The following is a 23,534-nucleotide window of genomic DNA, read 5'->3' as shown; positions in this document are numbered from 1 at the left end:
TGCATTAAGCGGTGTTTATTTATTAATAAATATGTCCAAACACGTGACAAATGGTATTACTAATTGATTATTAATGTGTCCGAGTTTTATTGTATAATTTGCCGTCTGCATTAACTGCTGCCACCAGAGCAAACTTAGATCACAAGTCTTGTAAGGCGTTTCATATTGGTTATTCTGCAAAACTCGAACTGGGTTTCATTCAATTTTTTTACATGGGCATGTAGATACTAAGAAAGAATTGAAAGTTTTGTCGTGTCAATTAATCATCAATCTATACGTAACGTACGTCATTTATTAGTGCTGGGGTGAGCAATCGTCATGCGCCGGCAAGTTAATTCTGATCGGCAACGTTCAAGCAGCCCCCGGTCAATAAGAAGCATTAAAGAACAAGATATCCATATTCCCTATACTTGTCCCAACCAACTTGCCAATTAGTAATATACCGTCTTTGCTTCTCTTTTTGATAAATTTTAAAATGACTCGATTTAATGGTTCTTGTGATTGCGGTGCGGTGAATTTTAATGTTGAACTGGACGATCCTGCCGGCGCGGTTTTATGTCATTGTGATGAATGCAAATTGAGGTAGTAGTGCTTTGATTTCGATTTTGATCTTATCGTGTTTTCTGACCAATTCCCCTCCACGCAATCAAAACCCAGGTACGGAGCATTCTCAGTTGTGTACGTGGTTCCGGAATCAGATCTTAATTTTGAAGAAGATTGGTCAATCAAAACATGGTCATACCCTGGTGATTCCGGAAATCCTGTGCCGTGTGGGTTTTGTTCAAATTGTGGAGTCAATATTTATCGCAAGCCCGCCCCGCTTAAAGGTTCATACGTCTTGCTGGCTTCGACTTTAAAAGATTCGTTCAATCGTGAGGTTGCCAGGCCGAGTGGCGAAGTCTTTACTAAAAAAAAATTGCACTGGGTTTCTACGCAGGTCAAGAATCTTGATGATTAAAATTTCATTTAACTTTGATTAGTTTTTTCTTTAAATAATTATGTGCTTACTACGTGTTGTTGTATATCATTGGAAATGATTACAAGGCTAAATAAATTTTTTTTTTTTACATTTGGTAGAAATATCAAAACATAAAAATAGTCATGATTGGAAACGGTTTGTTTCAATTGTTTCACCAAATTTAACCTAGACCACAATCTTGCCATCTCCAAGTGTCCTTAATGCATCTCTTGCCGCGCTAACCCCGCTTCTAGGTGTTATATTGCGTCTCGTAAACCAACCCACAAAATCCATGGTTTGCCTTCTTAGCCTGCTCATGTCTTCGTCATTAATTGAGCTCTCGACCGTAAGCACATATTTTTGCTTCTCGGCTTCCGTGATTGATCCCGCAGGCAAAAGTGAAAGCGTGGTGTTAACCCATGAAACCGCGTTCGCAGCACCTCCCAGTTTTAGCACCACGAGTTCAACGCTCGTGCAGTCGCCAACACATTCTCGCGGGAATGAATACAACAATCCTGATATGATAATCTTTGTCAGTCGTTCTCCGTATGCCAAAACTAATTGTTTAACTGCTTCTTGAATCTCTGGTGGCACCGGTTTTGGTTCATCTTCCATCGAATTGGCAGCAAACGCGGCAGGCGGCGGGGTCGAGAATCCGAATGCTAAAATGTCATTCAGTAGATCAACTGCAGTGAATATCGTCTCCTTATTTTCAGTTAAAAACACTGCAATTACGGCTTCCACTGATGGCCGAAATAACTCGGATTGAATAAATCGGTACGTAACCGAAGTGGCCAAATTTGACAATAACCTAAAAAGATCTTCGACGACTAAATAATTTGGTTAATCAAAAATAAAAATAACAAATACCAAAAAAATTGATTTACATACCATCAGGAATGTCAGCGATATTTACCGTACTCATGTACTTAAAAGTCGAAATTGCTTGCGTTTTTGCAAATTCCCAGATCGCGTTTTGTGTGTTTGCGTCCGTAACTGAAGAATACTCAGCACCAAATTCTCGAACGCATACACCGCTGGCCCATAAGTAGGCACCATAATGATACTTATCAAAGCAAGCAACAAGTTTCTCGGCCACCGGTCCAAGTAAAGGGAAAAAATGACTTCGATAAGAAAACACTAGCGTTCGAATGAGCTTGCATGAACGCTCAGCCACGTATGTGGATTGGCCGTGATTTTCCAGTAACGCATTAATAAGAGGCCAAGCTTCTTGCCAAAATTGCATGCACGGATGTGACTTGCTTGGCGTAACTTCTGGCGCCACTAGCCTGGCAAACGTATCTAGCAATTCAATCTCGTCGGCAATCTTCCTTAATCCGGCGTCGTCTGCTGGCGCGTTTGCCTTTGCGTACAGTCTTTCGACAATGGGAGCGCACAAAGTTTTCAAATATTCATACATCTTATCTAATGGCAACGCTGCTACTAAATGGGCAACGCCATCAGTAAGGTCATATAGTGATTCCAGACTGACCTCTGGTGCCACCTGTTCATAAAATGTTCTGATTTGATCAATAAATCCAACCAAGTGAATTGCGCAATCACGACAGAAGTACATCATTGACTGACTCGCGGCACTGGAGATTTGCTCGTCATGCTTTTGAAATCCGCCAATAATGTAATTAAGTTCAAACTCCATAAACTCTGGGTGCTTCGCTGTCCACTCAGTGTATCGACCTAGTACCAACGTGACTGCATATCGAATCTTGTTATGGTCAGGTAACTGTACTAGTAAATTCATAATATCCGGTAAAACGCCAGTGTCATCTAAGTCAACTTCTCTGGCCATAGTTCGCATGCTAAAAATTGGTGCCTCAATGTCCTGCCAAGGGATTTTTTCTCCTGCGCGCTCCCGATTTAAAACCTCCTCAACGATAACATATGCCTTTCTTAAAGCACTCGTCGGACCCACAACTGCACAGCAATCTTTCAATACATCACCCATCTCATGCCTAAACGCTCGAAATTTGTCCTCTTGTTCCCTGTCATTTCCAAACAAGCTGCCATTTTTAGATTCATAAGGATAGTGAAGATGTTTAATCATTACTTCCACCAGGGTCAAATAAATGTCTTTCAGGTCCCTGCGCGCTTCTTCGTACCGTGACAACTCCAGCATTTGCTTAAGGAGATACCAGAAATAAAAGGTAAACTGAACAACTTCCAAATCTTCTTCAAAAGCAGTACATTCTAATATTGCTTCTGCAAGAGGCCTAAATTTCCGTGGTTCTCGAGCGATTAACATATGCCATGCTTCTCCAGCATCAGCGAAAATCCTGCAATAATTTCTAAACGCTTCAGGATCGTCGCGATATCGCTGAATGTGCGGCCGAAGTCCCATTACTTTAGAATAAAGCGCGGGTATAACATCAGTTGATTCGTCAACGTCTCTGGTTTCCCTTAGCATGGAACAAACACAGTCGGTGGCAGAGTCGAACAAGTCATCGTTGTCAAGAGCCTGGAAAATAATATCCAGTAAAGGTGAATTAACAATTGTACTTAATGGAACCTCTCGCATCCAAGAATTCAAGCATTCAAAAATTAAAGAATGAGCTGAACTCGGAGTCTGGCTGGATTGAACGTACGTAATCAGGATATTTAAAACTTGTAAAGCGTTCCTCTCCAACAATTCTCCGGTACGAATCTTTAATTCCTCGTCCGATAAAGGAATTTTTCTCACATCGCTAGCTTCCTCTGGCAATACTTTTAAAAATTCAAGCACAATCGGTGCGGATGAGATGTCATTCCCGCAAGCACCAACGACATCAGCAACCGCATCATGCCATTGAACTAACTGAATAGCAAGATTTGCAAGTGATAATGCAACCTGAACTAATATCAACTTCGGGCCAGCCTTGTATGTGTTTAGTAAAGAGAGAAGCGACGTTCGAAGTTGCAGTTGAGCATCAGTCGACAATTGATGAAGATCATACAAGACCTGTGACAACATTTATTAATTCAAAACCCTTTTAGTCTAATATGATAGTAAAAAAAATTTTTTTCCTTACTTTACTTCGAAGAGTCTGAGCTGCAAAAACCTTTGCTTGTAAAGGTAATGCGTTTGACGTAAGAATAGAATGACTGGTCGACCATGCTTCAGACTATAAAATTATGTCAATATTTGATTATACATAATTGCTTGAACGCACTCTTCGGTTTACTCACGCTCTTTTGAAATTGTTCGAGATATTGTCCAACATGTTCCTTAGTCTGGCGATCCGAATTCGAGTACAGCGCATCCAGTGCTTGCAAAACTGGTGCGATTGCTGGGTCGCTTATTGAGCCAGTAGAAGCCATCGGTCAAAAATGAAATTTTGATTAAGGTATACAAGAATTTTGCAGTTGCCCTCAAAGAAATCGACAGTTTGACGTTGACGAAGTTCTCGAAGCTTAGATAGAATGAGCGGATCAATGTCGAAGAAGCTTCGGTTGAAGATCAAGCCTGACGAGTTTGAACAATATGTTCGACTTGTGAAGATATCAATATGTTATTTTTCCCTCAGAATCCCTTCTGTTAGTCTCTCACGGTTGTAGATCACTGGGAATTTATTGAATTTTTTGTTGAATTCGTTGCCGTTTTGCAGCTTTCGATCGATTTTTGAATGTTTGCGCGTGGCCGAATTGTTATGGTTGGTTTTGGGTTTTTTTTTGGGCACTAGCGAAAATACATCGTTAAATTACTGAATACTTCACTATTCCCATTATTGTTACCACGACAGGAACAAACGACATTTATATTTCTTTATTGGTCACATATTATACATCTTTTGACATCTATTTTTACATTAAAGATATACAAAAATTAGAAAAATTTAAATCATGTCGGGAAGAAGGCAGCAACGGGTTGTATGTGCAAGCACTGGCTACGAACTGGCTGGCTTCCCTTAGAAACATGCTAATTGATTGTTAGATGATCCCGCCTATCAACTTTATTTTTAAGCTCTTGCAACAACAATCTTTGGTTCAGATCTGGTTGTACGAGCAGGTTGAGTCGCGACTAGAGGGGAAAATTAAAGTATGGTTCTTATTTTGGTTAATTGTTGAAGCCTGATTGTACTAATCAATGCGGTTTAAGGGATTCGACGAGTTCATGAACATTGTTGTCGAAGATGCTGTTGAAGTTAGCGAAAAGAACAATTCTAGGAGATCTCTTGGTATGCCGCCTTAGTTATTTAATGATCTATACAAATTTGCTAATGACTCAATACAGGCCGAATACTGTTAAAGGGTGACAACATTACGCTAATCTCGAGTTTAGAATGATAGAACCATATTTGTTATATTTATTATTACATCATGAAAAAATTGAGCGTGGTGCGAATGGGGTTCTTTGTAAGATAGGTTTAGCAAATGCAACGATATTTTCTTATTTTTTTCTTTTTTATTTCCGTATTTTTTTTACAAAGTACTGGACCCCACCGACTTTTCAGCTTCTTCATCCAGTATATCTTCAATATCGAAATCTTTGGGATCCCGTACTAGCTCACGTTTCTGGGTTTCGCTGATTAGCAACTCGGCTGGAACTTCGGCCTTTCCGCCTTTGACTCGATAGACATCTCTACCGGAAAGAACAATATCCAAAATTTGGTCATGCTCTTCACGAGGAATCACGTCCGTCGGTTCAACAATTTGATCTTTTAATGCGATCCCGACTAAAAGTGGCTTAGGCCTTCCTGACAATTCGCTCCAGGTGTTATGAAGCCTGATATAATTATCGTAGAAGCCTTTACCGCGTCCGACACGATGACCGTGCTTGTTGAAGCCTAAACCGGGAACAATAATCAAGTCAAGACCCGATTCATCAAAAGCTAATATACATAATCAATATAAAACAAGTTTTTTTTTTAGGTGCTCAATATTACTCACCGTCAACCCCGTCTTCCGGCGGCTCCCTGATCTTGTAAGTATGAGACGCCTTGTTCATGACAACAAGATTTTGAACAGATCTAAAATCAGGCATGTAAGTCATTTTTAAAAATAAAAATGGGAAAAACTGTGCAGCTTCTTCAGAATGTAGTTGATTTTGTGTGGATTTAAACAGCTCTTGTAACTGAGGATCCAATTTTGCCGACGGCACGATTCGAGGCAGAAACACTTGCTTTCCTAGCAATACTAATTAATAAAATGAAACACACCCTGGTAACTCTTTTTGCTTATTTACCATCTACAAAAGCATATTTGATCATTGTGTCAGTTCGGACTTCGACATTTGTACCTTTCTTGCGAGGAACTGAGGTCGGAATGACCATATGCATGTATATGCCAATTTTCTTTGCATTTCTGTATTCTGGCAGTTTGAGCAATGTGTTCGTAGTTAAAGCAGCTACAACAGTTTTATTTTTTTTTAATTTATTTAGAATTTTCGGTATATTATAAGCGATGGTAACTCACATTGTGCCCTGATACTAATGTCCTCCACATGTCTTAGTTTCTCGGCAATTTTCTCACGAAGCTTTTTCTTGGAAGCTGCCAATGAAGCCACTTCAACGTTTGCCGACATCTTAATTGCCAAAACCCACTAATGGCTGGCTTATTTTTGGAGGTTATATAATAGGTAGATCAAAATTCACGAGCCATTTTTCTTCGCGCGATGAGCAAGGCAATTTTAAAGTTTAAATAACTGTTTAATTACGTAGCAAATAGCAGCAAATAATTTACACGGAACACGTAGATAACCACACAAACCTTTAGATACTTTGTTTATCGTCTTATACGATATTGCCTTAACCAGTGTTAATTTATTTTATCTGATAATTACGCAAACACAAAGAAAAAGACAAGTTCTTGCCTTGAGTCGTAGCCCTGAATAATGAATTTAAAAAACTCCAATCGTTTATCATGTTTTGCGAGGTTTGCAGATAGCAAGTCAAATCAACTCAATGAAAACACATATTTGGCTAGATTTAAAAAACTAAATTACAATCTGGACTAAACTTGCACAATTTGAATGAGAAGCGTGAGCTAACACATGATAGTTAGGCCAACAAAGGTAAATGACTAAGCCATGTTGCTCTTTATTACGTTATATTACTTAATATATTTTTGTCTTCAGCATCGCCTGCTCATTATATTTGCGTTTCAAGAATTCGAACGGTTGTCAGTATTATCTCACAAAGATATACCAGATTTTGCAATTATATTTCATGGAGTGTAGCGTGCATGAATTTAGATGAATGCTCATGATCAGGCAGCAACAGAGACGGCCAGAATAGCTGGCCATACTCGTTACCGTCACCGGCATGTCAAGTTTGTGCCAGCATCTGGCCCGGCCGAGAGTATAAAGGCCGAGAACAGTTCAAAAGGAGATCCCGGGAAGTCAGTATCGTCATTCTATGCTTCCATTGTTGGACTGAGCTCCAGTGAGGGCAAGGAAGGTTCCAAATCACAGGATCCAACATCAGGCTCAATTTCCTCTCAGCTTTCACTTCCACACGTTGATTCCACAATCATGCCTTTGCCCGTAGAAGAATCCAATTCTGGACATAGGTACCTTGTCAAATATGGCTGGCAGCCATTACAGCGACACGGCTTAGGAGTGCCCGGCAGAGAAGGCCGACGATTGCCTATAATGCCGGAAATGCGACTCGAAAATGTCGGTGTTGGTGCCAAAACAACCAAACCGAATCCGCAAAAGTCAGAAGATGCAAATATTAAAAAGAAAAATTACAAAAAACGTCGCAAACAAGAAATTGAAGACGAAAGACGCCGGGACGAGCAAGAACGTAAGCGGTTGATGCAGGAAATGTATCGATGAGGGGCCTGTACCCAGTTTGCACCTTGTACAATTAAATAATCGGCCAAGTGAAGTGGTAATCGACGACAACAGATTCTGATGAAGATCGAATTGAACTGAAGGTGCACCTGATGTATCACCGCTCACGTTCGCCCGCATCTTCGTCACGGATTCCAATTGTCGCTTCTTCTTCTGCATACAGTGTGCCTTCTTATTTTGAAAAAGTTGAGCAAGGTCAAGATCAATACGACGGCGACGGCGGCGAAGCGCAATCATCACATCGGCGGCGTAAATATTCCACATCGGTTGACGTTCCAACTCCGGTTTTGATCATGGTTGCGGTCACAATCTTGATTTTAGCCGGGTTTTTCTTTTTTCGGACTGATGCCGTGCAGGAGCAATGGGCATTGAGGGATGCATCATGTCCTGATTACAGATCATATTCTACTAGACGACATCCTCCACTTTCAAATGGTAATTTGCTCTTAACGGGGGTTTTAAAAGTGTTGCGCTAACGTTATGTCTATAGGTCCGCTGCGGTTGCCTTATCAACGCCCAGTTACCGGTTGCCGAACATTTTATTCACAAGAAGTCGAAAGGGTCATCGATGATTTCAACAAGAAATTAGCAGATCAAGATATTGCTCGTTTGTTTGAAAATTGCTTCCCAAACACGCTTGATACAACTATTCGTTGGCATTTACCTGGCAGGTCTCCAGAATCATTTATTGTCACCGGAGATATTAATGCAGAATGGATCAGAGACTCTACAAATCAGTTGTCTGTATATTCGCCTTTCATAAATACCGACAATGCATTAAAACAGCTTTTTCTTGGTGCAATTCACACTCAGGCTGAATTTTTAGCCGCGTCACCTTATTGTAATGCGTTCCAACCACCAAGGCATTCAAGGCTAAAACCTTCATCAAACGAGCAGAGTGATGTGGTTAATCCCACTTATGACCCAGCACTTGTGTTTGAATGCAAGTACGAACTTGATTCGCTTGCCTCATTTTTAAATTTAGCAAATTTGTATTTTGAACACACTGGCGACGCAACTTTTGTCAATAAGGATCAATATTTTTTACAAGCAATCAAAAACTTAATACAAGTCTTAAACGAGCAATCACTCACAACGTATGACAAAGATGGTAGTGATAGAAGGTCAAGATATACATTCCAACGTCAAACAAACAGTGGCACGGAAACGTTAGCTTTGGGAGGAGCTGGCCACCCGACTAATGGCAACACTTCGTTGATACGCTCAGCATTCCGTCCATCTGATGACGCTACCATTTTTCAATTTTTCATTCCCGCAAATGCATTTATTGCAGTGCAATTAAAGAGAAGCAAGAAGCTGTTCGCAGCCGCTAAGTTATTTGACGTTGCTGATGATTTGTATAACAGAGGGGAAGTTATCGAAAAAGCTGTATGGGAGCATGGCGTTTATGTACACAAACATTATGGCAAAGTATTTGCCTACGAGGTTGATGGATATGGTGGAATTGTTAACATGGACGACGCAAATCTTCCATCGTTACTATCGCTACCAATCTTAGGATTTGTTGATAGGGAGAACGAAGTTTATCAAAATACTCGAAGAATGCTTTTGCAAAAAGAAGGAAATCCATATTTTCTTAAAGGCTCTGATTTTGCTGGCATTGGTGGTCCTCATATCGGAGTTCGTCACGCTTGGCCAATGTCTTTGTTGACATTGATTCGAACGTCTGATGATGATGTTGAGATTTTGGCAGCATTGAAGACATTGAAGCGGACCACTGCCGGGTTGGGTCTGATGCATGAGAGCGTGAATGTAAGGCATGCTGGAGATTACACGCGTTCATGGTTTGCATGGTGTAACTCAGAGTTTGGCAAGACGGTCCTAGATTTGGCCGTTCGGAAGCCTTACCTGGTATTTGAAGACCACGAGCCTGCATATGGTTTGTAAAATGACATTATTTTATATTTTTTTGTTTTATTTTCTTGTTATATTGGATTAAACATGGATTATTATGACATAATGATACAAATTGTGATCATTTTTTGGTGAAGAAATTCATTAGTGACTGTTGTTGTGTGCCGGTTGAACCTTTTTTCTTCGTAGTTGGTTTTTTAATGTCTGGTTCAGCTTTTGCCGGCCCTGATCTTGGTGTTGAGACCTTGGGCTTGATTTGTTCAACCTCAGGACTATCATCAATTACCCATTCATGATATTTTTCATACCGGGTAGCTAGAAACCCATCTGACATGTACTGCACTTTGCGTTCTTTAGTGACAAGTTTCTTTTTCGGCCCATTCGGTGACGGCGGTTCCGGTGGTTCGATTGACGTAGCAAGTTCCATTTGAACGTCGCCATCATTGGTTGAATCATCATTTTGGCCAGTTTCCGCTTCTTCATCTACTGGAATGATTCCTTCAATCCTTGAATCAGATTTCTTAATTATTGATTCAGCCTCATTTCCAGAATCATTTGCTATCTCTTCATTCTCTGAATTATCATCATCTTTATTGTCATTATCGTCATCACCATCCGAAAACATATTTTTAAGTTCTTCTGAAATAATAACAGGCTTGACGGTTTCGTCATGTTTAATCTCGGCATTAGACTGTAACTTTGGCTTATCAGATTTGATAATGCCCGGTTTACTTGGCTCGGCCTTGATAGGCTCGTCAAGTTCACGTTTCAAGGTTTCTTGTGTTGATTCTGTCGAGTTAATATCTGATTTTTTGGGTCCTGGCTTTTTGTAAGACTTGCTATTGAAAAAACTACCAGATTTACTTGCTGGTTTCTGAGAATCTAGTGCTGGACTTGATTTTACACTTTCAGGTTTTGAAATTCCAGTAGATGATGGGTCCTTAACAGGTTGAGAAATTAATAATGGAGACGCGACGCCTTGCCTTGGCTTTGCTTCAAGATTCAATATTACCCCATACGTATTGCTAACTATTTCTGGCGTATGGGCCATATCGAAATCTCGCACTTTTCGGCCGCAGTCGGCAAGACTGGCAAAGTCATCCGGCAACCTGCCTGGCTCCAATGAATAAACATGCAATGAACTTATTGATTTAAATTGTAATTTAACTTGTTCGAGATCTTCTTCCTGTACTAATTCAATTGTTGTGGTGTGAATATTTTCTTGAACTTCTTCGGCATTACTATCGGGTTGCGTATGCACTGGGCTGCTGCTTGGAACATCACTCATGATAATATCATCTTGTGAGTCCGGTGATTTTATTCCAACAATGATATATGTAGCGTGAACACGACCAGGGTATAAATCTTTAGCAGCATCGTGGAAAGCAAACAGACATTTCTTCGAGGCGGTGTTGTGAATCTTTAGCTCTCTAGACAGAAGGGAATATGTAATCTATTGCACTCAAGATCAGCAAGACAACAATCAAAAAAAAAAACCTCAAACAATTTCATAAACAACTTACAGGCTCCTTGTCATAAACAATTCGAGTCGCCAAAAAATCTTTAGATCGACCTAGCAAATCTGCCATCGTTACTTGTGCAAATCAAGAACCAGAACGCGTCGCGAATTAACGCGCTCTGCAACAAAGAAGAAGCGCGGATTGTCAGGGTAACTAATGGATAAACAAGTATTAGGTAACTACATAGTACAAAATTTATGTAACACTGAGGTCATACTATTGTTTGTGTTTGGCAGGTTTATGAAATTGTGAATACACATTTTTTCTCGCAACCTCGCTCGACTTGAAGCCGATGGATGCGTTCTCGAAATGTGAAGCTGCAACGCTATTGCACGGATCTTCGCCAGGGCTGCGTCGTTATGCATGATGCTGAGACCCAACCTGGTTGTTCACGAAACTTCTAAATTTAGCGAAGACCGGACTTTCTCGTCGGCTGTCGGGCCTCCTGTGCATCATTACCTAAAGCGGTTGAGACACCGCACAAATTCGCTAGGTGTCTAATCAGTATAATGTGCTAATATTATCCGATATCCTTGCTGTTTGATCGGGACTGATAATTTACGCGGACTTTACTACTATGACGCCTGTAAACGTTTTTTTAAAATGAAACTATGAAGCCTTTAACTATTCCGGAACTCACAAAAATGTACAATCGAACATATATAAATATATAACAAAAACCTTCCCATGAAATCATAAAAAAATACCCTAATCTCATAAACAAAAAACATGAACCAATAAAATATCAAACCCCCATACGAATTAAAAAAAAAAAATTCTGACGAATGAAATAAATAGTTTAATATTTATCATGATCTCATCAGTTTTAAACAACAATATTTTCCCGTTTCTCAGGATCTGTTACCCGCACAGCTGAGTGTGGAATCGCAGCGGCGATTTTTTTCTTCAAAAATGTAGATAATTCCTTCTCGCTATCAATTTCCTTAACAAGAATTTCTCTATAACACCGGGTCCTCATTACTTCGATCCGAAGCCAATCAATCTTGGCAGATGTCATGCCAGCAGCTAAAATAAGAGATTCTCGAGTTTTTGGACCAATCGGTGTAAGCACGCTGATGTGCTTCGCCGTTCGATAATCATTTTCTAAACCCTTTGTCTGGGAAAACAATTCTTCTTCAAGACTTTTCACTTTCTCTTCCATAACAAAACATCTCTTCTCTGAAACTTTTAACGCATGATCAAACCAAATCTTCTCGGCAGAGCTCAGCAAGTCATTATTCGAATCCGACAATATGCCGTCTTCCACAACCAAAGGATTAAGACTAATTTGTTTTTCATCAGATTCAGCAATGACAAATGGCTGAAATATGTTCTTATATTCATCAATATGCCCGCGGAGGTTAACGCCAGTAGTAGAAAGTGCGGCCGCGTAGTTTACCTTTGCTATCCAATCGTTCATTTCACTTTCGGATTCAGCAATAAACCAATCCTGAGCACCATCTTTCGCAGTGATGACAAATGCGTTTGGCCTGCGCGTATAGCTATGATCCAACAACCCAATCATGTTATCTGTTGTCATAACTTCATCTGCATGAAATCCATATAGCGGAGGAAGAAAAACACAGTCACCAGATGACGCTGAATGTAATTGCTCCATTAGTCCACGAATCCAGCTAACATCTTTGAAAAAATATGCGTTCGACAATGTTAGTATAACTCCCCAGGTTCGCCAGCTGGATTTATTAGAGCTCCGCTTCTTTTTTCGTTCCAGTGACGTCAGAATACCAACTTTGGCAATTTTGAGAGAATAAGATAGCGGAGTATGGATAGGCCCGATATCGAATGACATTATCGTAGATTGGCGGGTTCGTGCCGGCACAACCTTAACAAGTGGGCCGGCCAAAAACTCAACCTGCAAAACTTTGACATCAAATTGTGGAGCCGTTCCCGCGTAAGAATACGGATCCTCCCTTATCAAAATATCAGGATAAACCGGCCTCAATTCGTAAATCTGACCATCCATCAATAATGCATATGGATCTGCGGGTTCTTTTGCGGACCTTGCAAATCCCAAGCTCTTTCGGTGCTTTAGTAGTAATTGAGACTTGTCATTACTTATCGGCTCCTGGTCTGCTTCAGACAAGATGAATGGAGTGTAGATGACATTGTCATAAAAATACTAAGTGAATGTTAGAAATGGACTAGGATTCATAAACCTAGTATTGATTATTTACCTCCAAGATCACTTTTGATATTGAGGGACTCCACGTTGTGTTTCGAACGTAATCAGATTTCTGCATTTTGTGCTTGTTGCTTTTATTAAAAACATCTGTATGTAGCATTACCATCGAAAAAGTAATGAAAAAAGCTTGCTCTGCATTAAAGTTAGCAATAAATTCAAAAAATTTTCTTAAGTTAGTTTAGAATATTACCACTCGATTCAAACAAGTCCAGATTGCAATGATGATATCGCTTTGAAAATGCATCCAGCACTCTGTCGATTTGCTGGGTTTCTTTCGGAAGTTCCGCATTTAGAAGAAACTTGCGCAAAGACATATCAATAGGCTCATCAGTAAATTCAAACCTGGAACAGAATATGCGCATAACCGATTGATAAAAATCATCGCCGGACCTAGCAAGCATCGCCGGAATTTGGCTTTGACTAAAACTCTTTTCAATGCGTTTCAGATACTCATCTGGACTTTCATTGTCTTCAGGACTTGGCAAATGAGCCTCAATCAAGGCAAGCGGAAGCTGATGCTCTTCCGGGCTTGCAGTCTGGCGGGGCATGTTACGAATCAGATTCGATTTCATGGACAAAAAATTTGGTTCACTGCCACTGCGAAATTTCAGTGCTAGAATATTAGTCAAACTAGATGCTGTCGTGAACTCTTTTCGGGCGCGGCTCTCTTCTAACGATGAAAGTGTCTGACTTCGTTGCCGGCCCTTGGCAAACGGAGATGCGATTCTAGCAGTGCTTGATTCTGAATGGTTTGATAATGACCGAGTAATTGGTGATGATGTGCCTGAATGGTAAGTAGAAAGAAACGGGGGAGATGCTGGCACGTCCCCAGCAATTGAGCTGCTACTTGATGATGCGTGGTGATTTTTATGCGAAGATGTTGTTGAAAAGAAAAATGCAGACTGTACACGTTTTCGAAGTTTTGACAGAGGTTTGTTATTGGATGAGGATGAAGATGAAGATGGAGTAGGAGAGACCGAACGACTAATGGGCGCAATAGCAAATGCGGGTTGTGGTATATCAATCGACCGAGGTGAGATAGGCGCAGATGCAGAAACCCGTTCTTCGCGAAGGTGAAACTCATTTTCACTAAGAGACGACATTAAAGAACGCGGTCGCCTGGCAGCTTGGTATCCAGCAATAATGTCACCTGAAGTTGAAACTTGTGGCAACGTTTCTTCAGATATTATGGACGACGGTCGAGAACGTACTCCCAAAGAAGACATGGACTCATGCAGGGGATGCTCCGGTTCTTCAAACGTGACTCTCGAACGTGACAAGTCTTGCACATTTCTTCTTTGAAACAAATGACCGGCAGCTGGACTGGCATTTTCTGAACCGCCGCCATTATTTTCCAAGCCAGGTGTCATGATTGATCTTGGTCTAGCCGGAGGTAACGAAGAAGCTGACTCAGATACTAACGTCGGCCGCCGGTGGTCGGCAGTGGCATTCTGAGGAATGGTTTCCAAAGTGCGCGCGCGCCGCCGATTAAAGGTCCTCGACTTGAAGTTCAAGGTGAGGGCCAAGTCGTCATGAGCATCTGTGGGTGATGATGGGCCCTCAGTACTGCCAGACGTGGAAGCAGAAAACCGCCTAAATCTGGAAAAAAACGATGTGGTTGAACTATTTCTTGACAAAGACCTGATAGAAAAAATTGACGAATCCGCAGATATCGAGCGAGTGTTCTCAAGATCGCTGCTGTAGGCCGAACGCAGCGAGCGGCCTCTAGATTGGCGCCTGGATGACGGCCGAGACGAGTCTGAAGGATAATCGGAAGACCCCACCTCGCCATCGCTCGTCAGCCCGGTGTCGGACGCCGAGCTCGCCTTGCGGCGGTCAAGAGTCAGAGCAGACATGCCGACACTGCGAACGCGAGAAGGACAGAAAACCGGTCAGACTTGCGCATATGAAAGCACACGAAATTGTCTGCCCAATTAGTTGCTGACCAAAAAAAATATTGAATAACCTAACGCTGAGAAAGACAAACGTGTGTAGTAAATTGGCAGGATATAACCATGGGATTTGCAAATCCAATCTAATTTCTGGTTGCTCGACAAAAAGAGCAAAGGGATAAAGATAAAAAAAATGCAGTGAACCACCTCACCTGCTTGTGCGGCGGGAGCGTCAATGCCAGAACTAATTTGTCCACCGAGCTGAAAGCTTATTAAGCGGCTAACGGCTTTCCGGAAAACCCGAAACCTTGTTACGTCTAAATTCGGCTAAACTACATATGGCTTAGTGCTGGTAAACAAATAAGCCAAGTATGAACCCTATAATTAATTTCTCGGAGCAACAACCACCTCGAAATCCATATTTAATCTAGAAACAACGGCCATGGACTTTCAATCTCGCCCGCAAGGCTCGCGAATTCAACTGCGAACTTGATGGGCGTATGTACGTAAATTTAAAAATTACAGTGCAATGACTGTGCCTAAAGAGAGAGTAATGCAGCACACGGACCAAGCCATCTCGTCACAAGCGTGATTATTATGCGCGCTCTGCGGCGGGCGGCCTGGCCTGACGGGGGGGATGGATATATATAAGTCAGCAACAGCCGGTTTCTTGCTGCACGGTTGGAATCGGCAGCAGGCTCATTTGTGCACATTTGGTATGGCTTTTAAGTACGCTCACGATCATTCCGCTGGGAGTCCAGTAGTGGCTCGTCGTTGGCAAGTAATCTCGTCGCTTGTCATTCTCATCACGACCGCGTTCGTGATCTTCGCTGCGTACAGGAACGAGAATGATTCGCTGACGTCGTATCGCGGATCGATCAATGTCTCCCAGGAAACTGTAGATACCGCCTGGAGTGATTTGCAGGAAATTAGCACTCGGCCTCATAGTTACAATTCAGTAGAGCATGAACGTGTCCGACAATATCTCGTCCACCGTCTTCGAAACATTTCGGCCTCCGTGTCGCATGGTCAGTTCGCACAAGTAATTGAGCATAATGAGGGCCACGTTTTCACAAAGGACCACGGCGGCCAACAGGCTTATTTTGAAGGCGAAAACATCTACGCAGTCGTGGAGGGAACGTTACCTGACAAAGCCGGAGTGTTGGTCTCTGGTCACTACGACAGTGTGTCCACCTCATTCGGCACAAGCGATGATGGAGTTGCCATCGTAACCCTGCTAGCGCTTTTTGAACACTTTTTGTTACACAGGCCAAGTCGTACGGTGGTGTTCAATTTCAATTCAGGCGAGGAATATATGCTACTGGGTGCAAGCCAGTTTACTCACCATTACCTGGCTAAGAAAGTTGAATATTTTTTAAATCTTGAAGGTGCTGGTGCTGGATATAAGACTGCCATGTTTAGAGCCTCGAGCTATGGTGCATTGAAGGCCTTGTCCGGCGCTCCTAGCACATCCGGAAACGTAATAATGCAGGACATGTTTGCCCAGAGAGTAATTAAGAGCGATACTGATTATAGTGTATATGATGTTTTTGGTTTAAAGTACGTCGTTAACTCGATTTTTTGGAGCATGTGCTTACAATTACAGGGGATTAGATATGGCTTATTACAAACCCAGGTCTCGTTATCACACGCCTCAGGACAGCATTAAGAGTACCAGTCCGAATGCTGTAAAGTACATGCTTGATAATGCTGTCAACATTGTCACAAAGCTGTCGTCGATCGAGACTGATGATGTTGCGGAGGATAACACTGGAGTCGGCGTGTTTTTTGACATTTTGGGAGCTTACGTGTTTGTCCTGAAACTAGAAACCCTGACCAAAATATCATTGACTTTTGTCATTCTCAATCCGGTCTTAATTGGTTACTTGGTTTATGAGCTTGCGAAGAGTGAAAAGAGGTTTAAACTCAGACTTGTGTCTTTGTTAAAACTACCAATCTTGCTTGTTACCTTGGCGTTGACCAACCTTGCATTAATTAATATTATTTCAAAGATTAACAGGGATTCAATTTATGCATCAGATGTTCCGGTTTTTGCGATTGGCTCAGTTCTCTTATTGACTTCGTTTTCGGTTTATGCTGGATTAGAAAAGTTGTGGCCAAGCAACTCATCAATCTACCAAATACTTGAGTTATGGATCACGTTTTGGATTTTATCCATCGCAGGGGTTGTTTCCCAATTGAAATTGAAGTTGGGAGGCAGCTACATTGTTGTTATTGAGTTCACGGCCGTAACCGCAGCAACCGGGATTGGACTCTTGAATTTGTTGAATAGTGAGAATGTGGCAAGCGTTTCTGAAACTATTGAGCTCAGCAGCGCTGTAAATGAAACCCAAGCGGCAGAAAGGCAAGATCAAGAGCAACAGGTAGATGAGGAAGTCGAAGATAGTGCAGCTGAAGATGCACCACTTTTGGCTGACTTGTCATCATATGCCTTACCTGGCACAAAATTGGATAATACCGTTAATGAAGAGATTTTAAATCTTGTCCAATATTTTCTTCTCGTACCCATTCCGGTTCTTCTTCTTTTGCAGATTGGATTTAACTCTGTCGAGTCTCTTCGTTATGGAGTAGCTGACGGCAGTCCTCATATTCTTCGTAAGTAATTCGTTACCGCTGTTTAAAATAATTGCGAAAAAGAAAAAAAAAATCATCTAACAATCATTTAGCTTATGCATCCATTGCGGTTATATTTTCGTTGGCTATTGTGCATTTAAGTCCATTTATTCCAAAATTTATTCGAAGTGGCATTTTGTCGACATCTGTTGTGGTGCTCTGGATTTTTGGAACCATACTTTTGCTAAGTTATACGTTCACGGCACCGGCATTTAATGAAAAAACTAAGTTAAAGCTATTTTATGAGCATACAATTAATGTTACCGCGCCCGGTTATGTTGACGAAACAAAAGTTTTGGGAATACCACCGTATGTTGAACAAGTGATTCGTGGATTACCGTCAGGCAAGTCGGGACAAGTTGATTGTGAACCATTCGGTGAGCTAGGCGTGTTAAATGAATGTACGTATCCTGGTCCATCACCGGGGTTATTTATCGGTCCAGGTCAACCTCATGAATGGACCAAGGCATCGGTTATTCAAGAATCACCTTCGTCGTATGTGATTACCATTTCTGGTCACAATACTCGTGGAGCATACGTTACCTTGCCCAAGTCTTTGCTTAACGAAACTGGCCCGTTAGAGTACGAAGTTCTTTCTTCGCAGACCATTGCCAAAGTGGACAATGCCAAAATTTTAGGCAAGTTTCATTCATTTGAACTTTGGTCTCGTTGCAGTCTCGTAAATTCTGATTGCTTTTCACCATTCGTGTTGCGGATTTCTAGTCCGAATGGTGTTGCGTTTGGTGTTGATGGGATTACGGCCGGAAGTCAGTGGGATGGATGGATACCAGGTTCGCCTGAGACCAGTGCAAGGCCTGGACGACTGCCGTCCTTGGATGAATTGTACCATTACATCCCGTCTTGGGTAACGTTCCAGAAGAAGTCTCACGGTTTGGTGAGAGTATTTAAGAACTTGTCTCTTTGAAAACCGGACGTTTTTTTGTTGTATAATAATATTTAATATATACAATGCACTATGTTTCTTTTTAGCTACTAGCAGCTTCGCGATACCATCTAATACTACGGTCTGGCCCGGCGCTAACAAAGCCTTGCGGTCTAGTACCACCGGATGACTTTGTCCATGTAGCAGTAAATATTGGCCTCTCGGATTCATTTTGAATCGCCACGCATTCGCTTTGTTCAACCAGCCATACTCTTAACGTCTTGTCAAAAGATCCACTAAGAATATACTCACCGGTAATATTCCAGTCCAGTGACATGATCCACCGTGAATGGCCAACCAAATTGAACACTTGCTCGCCAGATTTGACATCGAATATGGTTATAATATTTGAATCACCACCAGCTGCTAAAAATTTTGATAACGGCGAAAAAGAAACCGCGCGGACGGACTTGACGTGCCCTTTATATATATAAATAAAAAAAAATAAAAATTAAGCATGATTAATAATGGACAAGAAGACTAAGAGATTTTATACGTACCTGACAATGAATGTAAAAGTCGAGCAGTCTCGGTACTGTATATGTACAACCCGCCATTTTCATGACCTGATGCGATAAATTTTCCATCAATACTCTGTTACATCGCATTAGAACCGATTCGGCATTAATAGTTTAAACCTTTCCTTACATAGTCAATTGACAAGCCGGGCGTTCCTTTGGTCTCTAAAACTCCCACTTTTTCAAACTTGTTATCTGCAGTAGTCCAAACGTGTATTTGGCCATCGAGTGTTGTTGCAGCAAGATATTCGCCATCTGCAGAGAACTTGATGGCCCAATAAGCTCTTTTATCTATCACGACCGAAATGTTAGCACGAGGCAAGTTATTCCACGTTTTCTTCAGCCAAAATCCTACCGTCTGATATTAAGCCCACACGCTGGCTAGAATCAACATTCCAAATCGATATCTGCCCATCAAACCCAGATGCTGCAATCAATCTGTTTTCGTTATTTGCCGACACGTGATGAATGCCGATGTTATGCTCGGTTTGAATGGTGCCAACAAGGCCATGATCTTGAGCGATTGCGTCCCATTTCTTAATGACAGAATCACCAGTAATGCTAACAGCAAAATCAGGTGTCGTATCCAAGCCAAAGATATCTGACTGGTGGGCTAAAATCACGTAAAGCTTAGTACAACAGTAGAACTTGTCTTGGTTTAAGCATCAGGTCACGTACCGTCAGAAATGATGCTAGTAGCAAAATATTGCTTGCTCTAAAACAAAAATTTTAATAAAAACACGCTTGATTATGAGCTCAACTTGATTTACCATTTCTTTCTATAAAATACTACAAAGCACTGTCGAGATTGAATCGTGGAGCCAGCAGAAACATTTAATACAATGTGTAACTTTAAATAACTAGTCATCGCGATATAATCTTTGGTCCTTGATTACGTTTATTTGTCATGCCACAAGCAACGGCAAGTTGTCTTCACCAAGCGAGTATATATATACAAACAAATATCAATACTGAGATGACGGGGTTTGAATCACGGCAAGTATTTTTGTTTGATATTAACGTGCGAGCCGGAAATCATGTTTGACCTATGGTTTCGATTCAAATGGTATCAACGCAACCGGTACTCTCTCTACACGGAATGAGCCTTGCAACTAGAGAAACTATCAGCAAGTGCCGCCGGACGATAAATCTGTTGCATTTTTAGCGTATCATAATTGGAATGAACGGCATGTTCCATTGACAGGAACTGGTGTCGGAACAAAGGAATGAAGCAGAGTGGTGGCTCATTGAAGGCCCAAATAGGAAACATGGCAGTCAAATTTGGATTCTCACGATACCTCCGCGCACTCAATTTTAATTCCATTATATCATTATGAACGTTCCCACAATAGAAGCGGCCACTGAGAGTGTGTAAATCTGATCGCATGCGGTTTATAACTTGCAAAAAAAAGCAATACGTCAACGTTTGGCTTTTTGCTTTTCGGGACAAAGATGCGACAATTAACGAACGAAATGAATATGGAGACAAATCTACCACATCTTATGGTGATGGTTTCACTCCCTGCATGCTCCCCAAATTTGACTTTGCCACGTTGTTGAGGTATTTGCTGCATTACCCGTCTGATATCATTGTTTTATCTTGGAATTGAAAGGGGAATATATTCTATTTAAAGTCTATATGCCCCGCCTGGATTTTTGAAAAGTCCAAAAAAATCTTGTTGTTTTGTCAGACGTCTGAAACATGTTTTTTGTTTGTCAGGTTCATATAATTTTGTTGGTGCTTTTATTACCATTCACGTCCGCACTCGAGTGTTGCAGTGGCTCCTGCACGGTGTCAACTACAACCGGACAGTATGCTGGCGTGGAAGACTCCGACGGCATTCGGTTTTTAAGTGTTCGGTATGCACAACCTCCGTTGGGGTCGCTTCGGTTTGCAGATCCAGTTGCGTTTTTCCCTGATGGCAATACCACATATCCAGCATCGACTCTTCCCCCGTTTTGCATCCAAAATGTCGACGTGCCGCAATCCGAAGACTGCTTGTTTTTAAACGTCTTTCGGCCGCAAATCTCAAGCCAAAACACTTTCCCGGTTTTGGTTTGGATCCACGGAGGGTCGTTCTATTATGGAGGCTCTTCTGATCCAGTCATATATGGTGCCAACTTGGCCAAGCAGGAAAAAATCATTGTCGTCACGATAAACTACCGATTGGGATTGCTAGGTTTTCTGGATGATGGGAATAACACGAACTTTGCCATCAAGGACGTAATTTTGGCCTTAAAATGGGTCAAGCAAAATATTGCCACGTTTGGAGGAGACTCAGGTCGGGTTAGCGTTGGAGGCCAGAGTTCTGGCGGTGGCATGATTCGTGCTCTTTTGTCGACCATCAACTCGATAGGCCTTTATCGCAATGTTATTATTCAATCAGATCCTATGGACTTTGGATTTAACACCAGAACCACGTCGGTCGGAACCATATCTACAGTTTTTGCCAGTGCTACTGGATGCACCACGTTTGCATGTGCGCGCGGTCTTGGTACAGACTCAATACTTGCTGTTCAAGCGCAAATCATTGCTGGCGGTCACAGTCTTAACTCGGCATTGTCATTAGGTACTCCGATTGCTCCTGTTATCGATGGCACGTTAATAAAAAAGGATTTTGGGCAATACATTGAGCAAGGAACTCTTCCGGTGCAAGTTCCGGCGTTAATCGGTACCACAAAAGATGAAGCAAATTCAATGATTGAAGAAATTTCTGCCGATCCATTGAACTTTTTTCTTTATCCGTTTGCCTTGCAACAGATTGTTGGGACCGCACGTGCGGCAATAATCTTAGCGTCATTACAATTCGTTCCGAACTTGTTTGAAAGCGATGCTGCAAGGCGTGAACTGGGATTTTTTTCTACTCTGTTTCTTTGGACTTGCGCGGTTCAAAAAAATGTTTTAAAATATGTGAAAACATCAGGCAAGAACGTTTATCTTTACGAATTTGAAGCCGGTATAAATTATCCCGAGATTGGCACGCTCAGCCTGTGTCAAGGTTCGTATGTGTGCCATCAGGCTGATATATATCCATTGTTTGGCACGTTTAATACTTCTGCCGTGTCTTCGGATCAGGTTAGGCTGTCTGATGAAGTACAGGCCCGATGGGGGGCTTTTATTAAGTCAGGCAATCCGAATACAGGTCATTATATTAACTGGCCCGTGGTGGAAAACGTAAACAGATTGAATGCCTTGCGACTTGGGCAAGGCAAAATAGCAAAGAAATTATACTCCGAGAAATGCGGATGGCTATTAGGAGGCATAATCAAGTTTGATTATGAGCTGTATTCTAGATGAAAGAACCAAAGTTTGTTTTTGATATGTACAATTAGATTTTGAGTGTAACAAGATTGTTTGACGTGGGTTAATAAACCCTAATTGCAATGATTTTTTCTTATATACCCGTAAATAAATTCAATTGACTGCTATATACATATACATATATATATCTTATATACAAAAAAGGAAGCCATGCATTGGATTGTCAACGCTTTTCTTTTTTTTGTTGCTGGCGATTACTTTCTCAATTCCTTGTAATCAAACATTGGCTGTCTGCGCTTACTATTTTCCTTTTTATTAAGCTGATGCAAATGAACTTTTGGAGTCGCAATTTCTGAATATTTTCGATTGCCCAATTTCAAAAATTCGGGATCGATCGAATCCGGGATTGACGGTTCTTCCTTGTCTAAAGTACCGTTCTCGGCACGCCAAAGTTGTTTTATTTCGTCATGACAGGGACTGCACACGGTATGAGACCGCTTAACACGACCGCATCCCGGGCATTCTTGGAGGTTTTCGACCGGCTTAATTTGCCGCGAAGGTGAGTTTTGTCGTATGCGTCTTCGTCGCAGTGACACTTTCTTTTTCGGAACTGCAAGCACAATTCCGCGCCAAATTTCTGATGGTGATGGTAGCCGTATGGTTATTCTCGGAGTAATTGGTTGCGAAGGAAATGGCAATTCGAGAGAGAAGTTTGGCAATGCTGGAAGTGGAATGCGGACTGTCGAGCGCGGGGAGAGGTTGACCGGCCTCGGTAACAAGACTGCTGGAATATCCAATGCTAACCGAGGAAACAAGCTCCACAATTTGCCAAGAGATGCACTTCGAGCCGCCATTTTGTTTTTGTTCTTTGCAAAAGGATATGCAATGTCCCGACCTAACCTGGTTCGAGAATTTCGGGTTTTGGGTCGATTAAAAATTGAG

General features: G+C 41.6%; 12 protein-coding genes across 12 annotated transcripts; 6 read left to right on the top strand and 6 right to left on the bottom strand.

Moving 5' to 3' along the window:
• The first annotated feature begins 133 nt into the window (after positions 1-133).
• V1514DRAFT_363454 (Mss4-like protein) lies at positions 134-1,069 on the top strand. The gene is made up of 2 exons (XM_066929765.1): positions 134-582; positions 658-1,069. The coding sequence occupies exons 1-2, from the start codon at positions 476-478 to the stop codon at positions 956-958; spliced, it is 408 nt and encodes a 135-aa protein (XP_066782959.1). The 5' UTR covers positions 134-475; the 3' UTR covers positions 959-1,069.
• V1514DRAFT_368121 (armadillo-type protein) lies at positions 1,001-4,555 on the bottom strand. Its single transcript, XM_066929894.1, has 4 exons — positions 4,139-4,555; positions 3,982-4,074; positions 1,850-3,911; positions 1,001-1,788 (listed from the first exon to the last, which is right to left on the bottom strand). Exons 1-4 carry the CDS (start codon positions 4,268-4,270, stop codon positions 1,145-1,147), a joined length of 2,931 nt encoding a protein of 976 aa, XP_066782958.1. The 5' UTR covers positions 4,271-4,555; the 3' UTR covers positions 1,001-1,144.
• Positions 4,556-4,660: 105 nt separating this feature from the next.
• On the top strand, positions 4,661-5,346 carry V1514DRAFT_307832 (uncharacterized protein). Its single transcript, XM_066925708.1, has 4 exons — positions 4,661-4,819; positions 4,884-4,988; positions 5,049-5,127; positions 5,184-5,346. Exons 1-4 carry the CDS (start codon positions 4,793-4,795, stop codon positions 5,234-5,236), a joined length of 264 nt encoding a protein of 87 aa, XP_066782957.1. The 5' UTR covers positions 4,661-4,792; the 3' UTR covers positions 5,237-5,346.
• V1514DRAFT_307828 (uncharacterized protein) lies at positions 5,245-6,531 on the bottom strand. Its single transcript, XM_066925707.1, has 4 exons — positions 6,365-6,531; positions 6,135-6,296; positions 5,840-6,076; positions 5,245-5,781 (listed from the first exon to the last, which is right to left on the bottom strand). The coding sequence occupies exons 1-4, from the start codon at positions 6,471-6,473 to the stop codon at positions 5,372-5,374; spliced, it is 918 nt and encodes a 305-aa protein (XP_066782956.1). The 5' UTR covers positions 6,474-6,531; the 3' UTR covers positions 5,245-5,371.
• A 611-nt stretch (positions 6,532-7,142) lies between these two features.
• V1514DRAFT_347808 (uncharacterized protein) lies at positions 7,143-7,727 on the top strand (the record flags this gene model as incomplete). Its single annotated transcript, XM_066929309.1, has 1 exon — positions 7,143-7,727. The coding sequence occupies one exon, from the start codon at positions 7,143-7,145 to the stop codon at positions 7,725-7,727; it is 585 nt and encodes a 194-aa protein (XP_066782955.1).
• Positions 7,728-8,038: 311 nt separating this feature from the next.
• Positions 8,039-9,653, top strand: V1514DRAFT_281667 (uncharacterized protein; the record flags this gene model as incomplete). The annotated part of the gene is made up of 2 exons (XM_066925077.1): positions 8,039-8,180; positions 8,236-9,653. The coding sequence occupies 2 exons, from the start codon at positions 8,039-8,041 to the stop codon at positions 9,651-9,653; spliced, it is 1,560 nt and encodes a 519-aa protein (XP_066782954.1).
• Positions 9,654-9,697: 44 nt separating this feature from the next.
• V1514DRAFT_88959 (DNA polymerase subunit Cdc27) lies at positions 9,698-11,414 on the bottom strand. Its single transcript, XM_066930174.1, has 3 exons — positions 11,358-11,414; positions 11,144-11,293; positions 9,698-11,073 (listed from the first exon to the last, which is right to left on the bottom strand). Exons 2-3 carry the CDS (start codon positions 11,207-11,209, stop codon positions 9,742-9,744), a joined length of 1,398 nt encoding a protein of 465 aa, XP_066782953.1. The 5' UTR covers positions 11,210-11,293; positions 11,358-11,414; the 3' UTR covers positions 9,698-9,741.
• A 307-nt stretch (positions 11,415-11,721) lies between these two features.
• V1514DRAFT_294777 (uncharacterized protein) lies at positions 11,722-15,459 on the bottom strand. Its single transcript, XM_066925402.1, has 3 exons — positions 13,534-15,459; positions 13,336-13,475; positions 11,722-13,280 (listed from the first exon to the last, which is right to left on the bottom strand). The coding sequence occupies exons 1-3, from the start codon at positions 15,197-15,199 to the stop codon at positions 11,967-11,969; spliced, it is 3,120 nt and encodes a 1,039-aa protein (XP_066782952.1). The 5' UTR covers positions 15,200-15,459; the 3' UTR covers positions 11,722-11,966.
• Positions 15,460-15,893: 434 nt separating this feature from the next.
• V1514DRAFT_294775 (uncharacterized protein) lies at positions 15,894-18,858 on the top strand. Its single transcript, XM_066925401.1, has 3 exons — positions 15,894-16,795; positions 16,842-17,851; positions 17,923-18,858. The coding sequence occupies exons 1-3, from the start codon at positions 15,954-15,956 to the stop codon at positions 18,792-18,794; spliced, it is 2,724 nt and encodes a 907-aa protein (XP_066782951.1). The 5' UTR covers positions 15,894-15,953; the 3' UTR covers positions 18,795-18,858.
• V1514DRAFT_332132 (WD40-repeat-containing domain protein) lies at positions 18,840-20,174 on the bottom strand. Its single transcript, XM_066927801.1, has 6 exons — positions 20,101-20,174; positions 20,009-20,045; positions 19,686-19,943; positions 19,461-19,621; positions 19,313-19,406; positions 18,840-19,232 (listed from the first exon to the last, which is right to left on the bottom strand). The coding sequence occupies exons 1-6, from the start codon at positions 20,101-20,103 to the stop codon at positions 18,856-18,858; spliced, it is 930 nt and encodes a 309-aa protein (XP_066782950.1). The 5' UTR covers positions 20,104-20,174; the 3' UTR covers positions 18,840-18,855.
• Positions 20,175-20,874: 700 nt separating this feature from the next.
• On the top strand, positions 20,875-22,706 carry V1514DRAFT_88952 (Carboxylesterase). Its single transcript, XM_066930173.1, has one exon. It carries the CDS (start codon positions 21,033-21,035, stop codon positions 22,626-22,628), a length of 1,596 nt encoding a protein of 531 aa, XP_066782949.1. The 5' UTR covers positions 20,875-21,032; the 3' UTR covers positions 22,629-22,706.
• Positions 22,654-23,487, bottom strand: V1514DRAFT_332129 (mitochondrial 54S ribosomal protein bL32m). Its single transcript, XM_066927800.1, has one exon. The coding sequence runs from the start codon at positions 23,444-23,446 to the stop codon at positions 22,847-22,849; it is 600 nt and encodes a 199-aa protein (XP_066782948.1). The 5' UTR covers positions 23,447-23,487; the 3' UTR covers positions 22,654-22,846.
• Between the last annotated feature and the right edge of the window lie 47 nt (positions 23,488-23,534).

The sequence above is a fragment of the Lipomyces japonicus genome (genome assembly GCF_038497905.1).
Source record: "Lipomyces japonicus strain CBS 7319 unplaced genomic scaffold V1514scaffold_23, whole genome shotgun sequence".
NCBI lineage: Eukaryota > Fungi > Ascomycota > Lipomycetes > Lipomycetales > Lipomycetaceae > Lipomyces > Lipomyces japonicus.
Note: the sequence above shows the minus strand (reverse complement) of the source record. Positions and strands in the feature narration are given on the sequence as shown.

Coding starts and splice junctions, on each gene's coding strand:
- V1514DRAFT_294775 (XM_066925401.1), top strand. CDS start 15,954: ATGGCTTTTAAGTACGCTCACGATCATTCCGCTGGGAGTCCAGTAGTG. Junction 16,796..16,841: donor TATGATGTTTTTGGTTTAAA/GTACGTCGTTAA, acceptor TTACAATTACAG/GGGATTAGATATGGCTTATT. Junction 17,852..17,922: donor CGGCAGTCCTCATATTCTTC/GTAAGTAATTCG, acceptor ACAATCATTTAG/CTTATGCATCCATTGCGGTT.
- V1514DRAFT_294777 (XM_066925402.1), bottom strand. CDS start 15,199: ATGTCTGCTCTGACTCTTGACCGCCGCAAGGCGAGCTCGGCGTCCGAC. Junction 13,476..13,533: donor GGACTTGTTTGAATCGAGTG/GTAATATTCTAA, acceptor ACTTTAATGCAG/AGCAAGCTTTTTTCATTACT. Junction 13,281..13,335: donor TATCAAAAGTGATCTTGGAG/GTAAATAATCAA, acceptor ACATTCACTTAG/TATTTTTATGACAATGTCAT.
- V1514DRAFT_307828 (XM_066925707.1), bottom strand. CDS start 6,473: ATGTCGGCAAACGTTGAAGTGGCTTCATTGGCAGCTTCCAAGAAAAAG. Junction 6,297..6,364: donor CATTAGTATCAGGGCACAAT/GTGAGTTACCAT, acceptor AAACTGTTGTAG/CTGCTTTAACTACGAACACA. Junction 6,077..6,134: donor CAAATATGCTTTTGTAGATG/GTAAATAAGCAA, acceptor TAGTATTGCTAG/GAAAGCAAGTGTTTCTGCCT.
- V1514DRAFT_368121 (XM_066929894.1), bottom strand. CDS start 4,270: ATGGCTTCTACTGGCTCAATAAGCGACCCAGCAATCGCACCAGTTTTG. Junction 4,075..4,138: donor TCGAACAATTTCAAAAGAGC/GTGAGTAAACCG, acceptor ATAATTTTATAG/TCTGAAGCATGGTCGACCAG. Junction 1,789..1,849: donor TATCGCTGACATTCCTGATG/GTATGTAAATCA, acceptor CAAATTATTTAG/TCGTCGAAGATCTTTTTAGG.
- V1514DRAFT_307832 (XM_066925708.1), top strand. CDS start 4,793: ATGTCGGGAAGAAGGCAGCAACGGGTT. Junction 4,989..5,048: donor GACTAGAGGGGAAAATTAAA/GTATGGTTCTTA, acceptor ATGCGGTTTAAG/GGATTCGACGAGTTCATGAA. Junction 5,128..5,183: donor CAATTCTAGGAGATCTCTTG/GTATGCCGCCTT, acceptor GACTCAATACAG/GCCGAATACTGTTAAAGGGT.
- V1514DRAFT_332132 (XM_066927801.1), bottom strand. Junction 19,622..19,685: donor TGTGGGCTTAATATCAGACG/GTAGGATTTTGG, acceptor CGGTCGTGATAG/ATAAAAGAGCTTATTGGGCC. Junction 19,407..19,460: donor CCGGCTTGTCAATTGACTAT/GTAAGGAAAGGT, acceptor GCGATGTAACAG/AGTATTGATGGAAAATTTAT.
- V1514DRAFT_332129 (XM_066927800.1), bottom strand. CDS start 23,446: ATGGCGGCTCGAAGTGCATCTCTTGGCAAATTGTGGAGCTTGTTTCCT.
- V1514DRAFT_363454 (XM_066929765.1), top strand. CDS start 476: ATGACTCGATTTAATGGTTCTTGTGATTGCGGTGCGGTGAATTTTAAT. Junction 583..657: donor TGTGATGAATGCAAATTGAG/GTAGTAGTGCTT, acceptor ATCAAAACCCAG/GTACGGAGCATTCTCAGTTG.
- V1514DRAFT_88952 (XM_066930173.1), top strand. CDS start 21,033: ATGTTTTTTGTTTGTCAGGTTCATATAATTTTGTTGGTGCTTTTATTA.
- V1514DRAFT_88959 (XM_066930174.1), bottom strand. CDS start 11,209: ATGGCAGATTTGCTAGGTCGATCTAAAGATTTTTTGGCGACTCGAATT. Junction 11,074..11,143: donor TTGTTTATGACAAGGAGCCT/GTAAGTTGTTTA, acceptor TGAGTGCAATAG/ATTACATATTCCCTTCTGTC.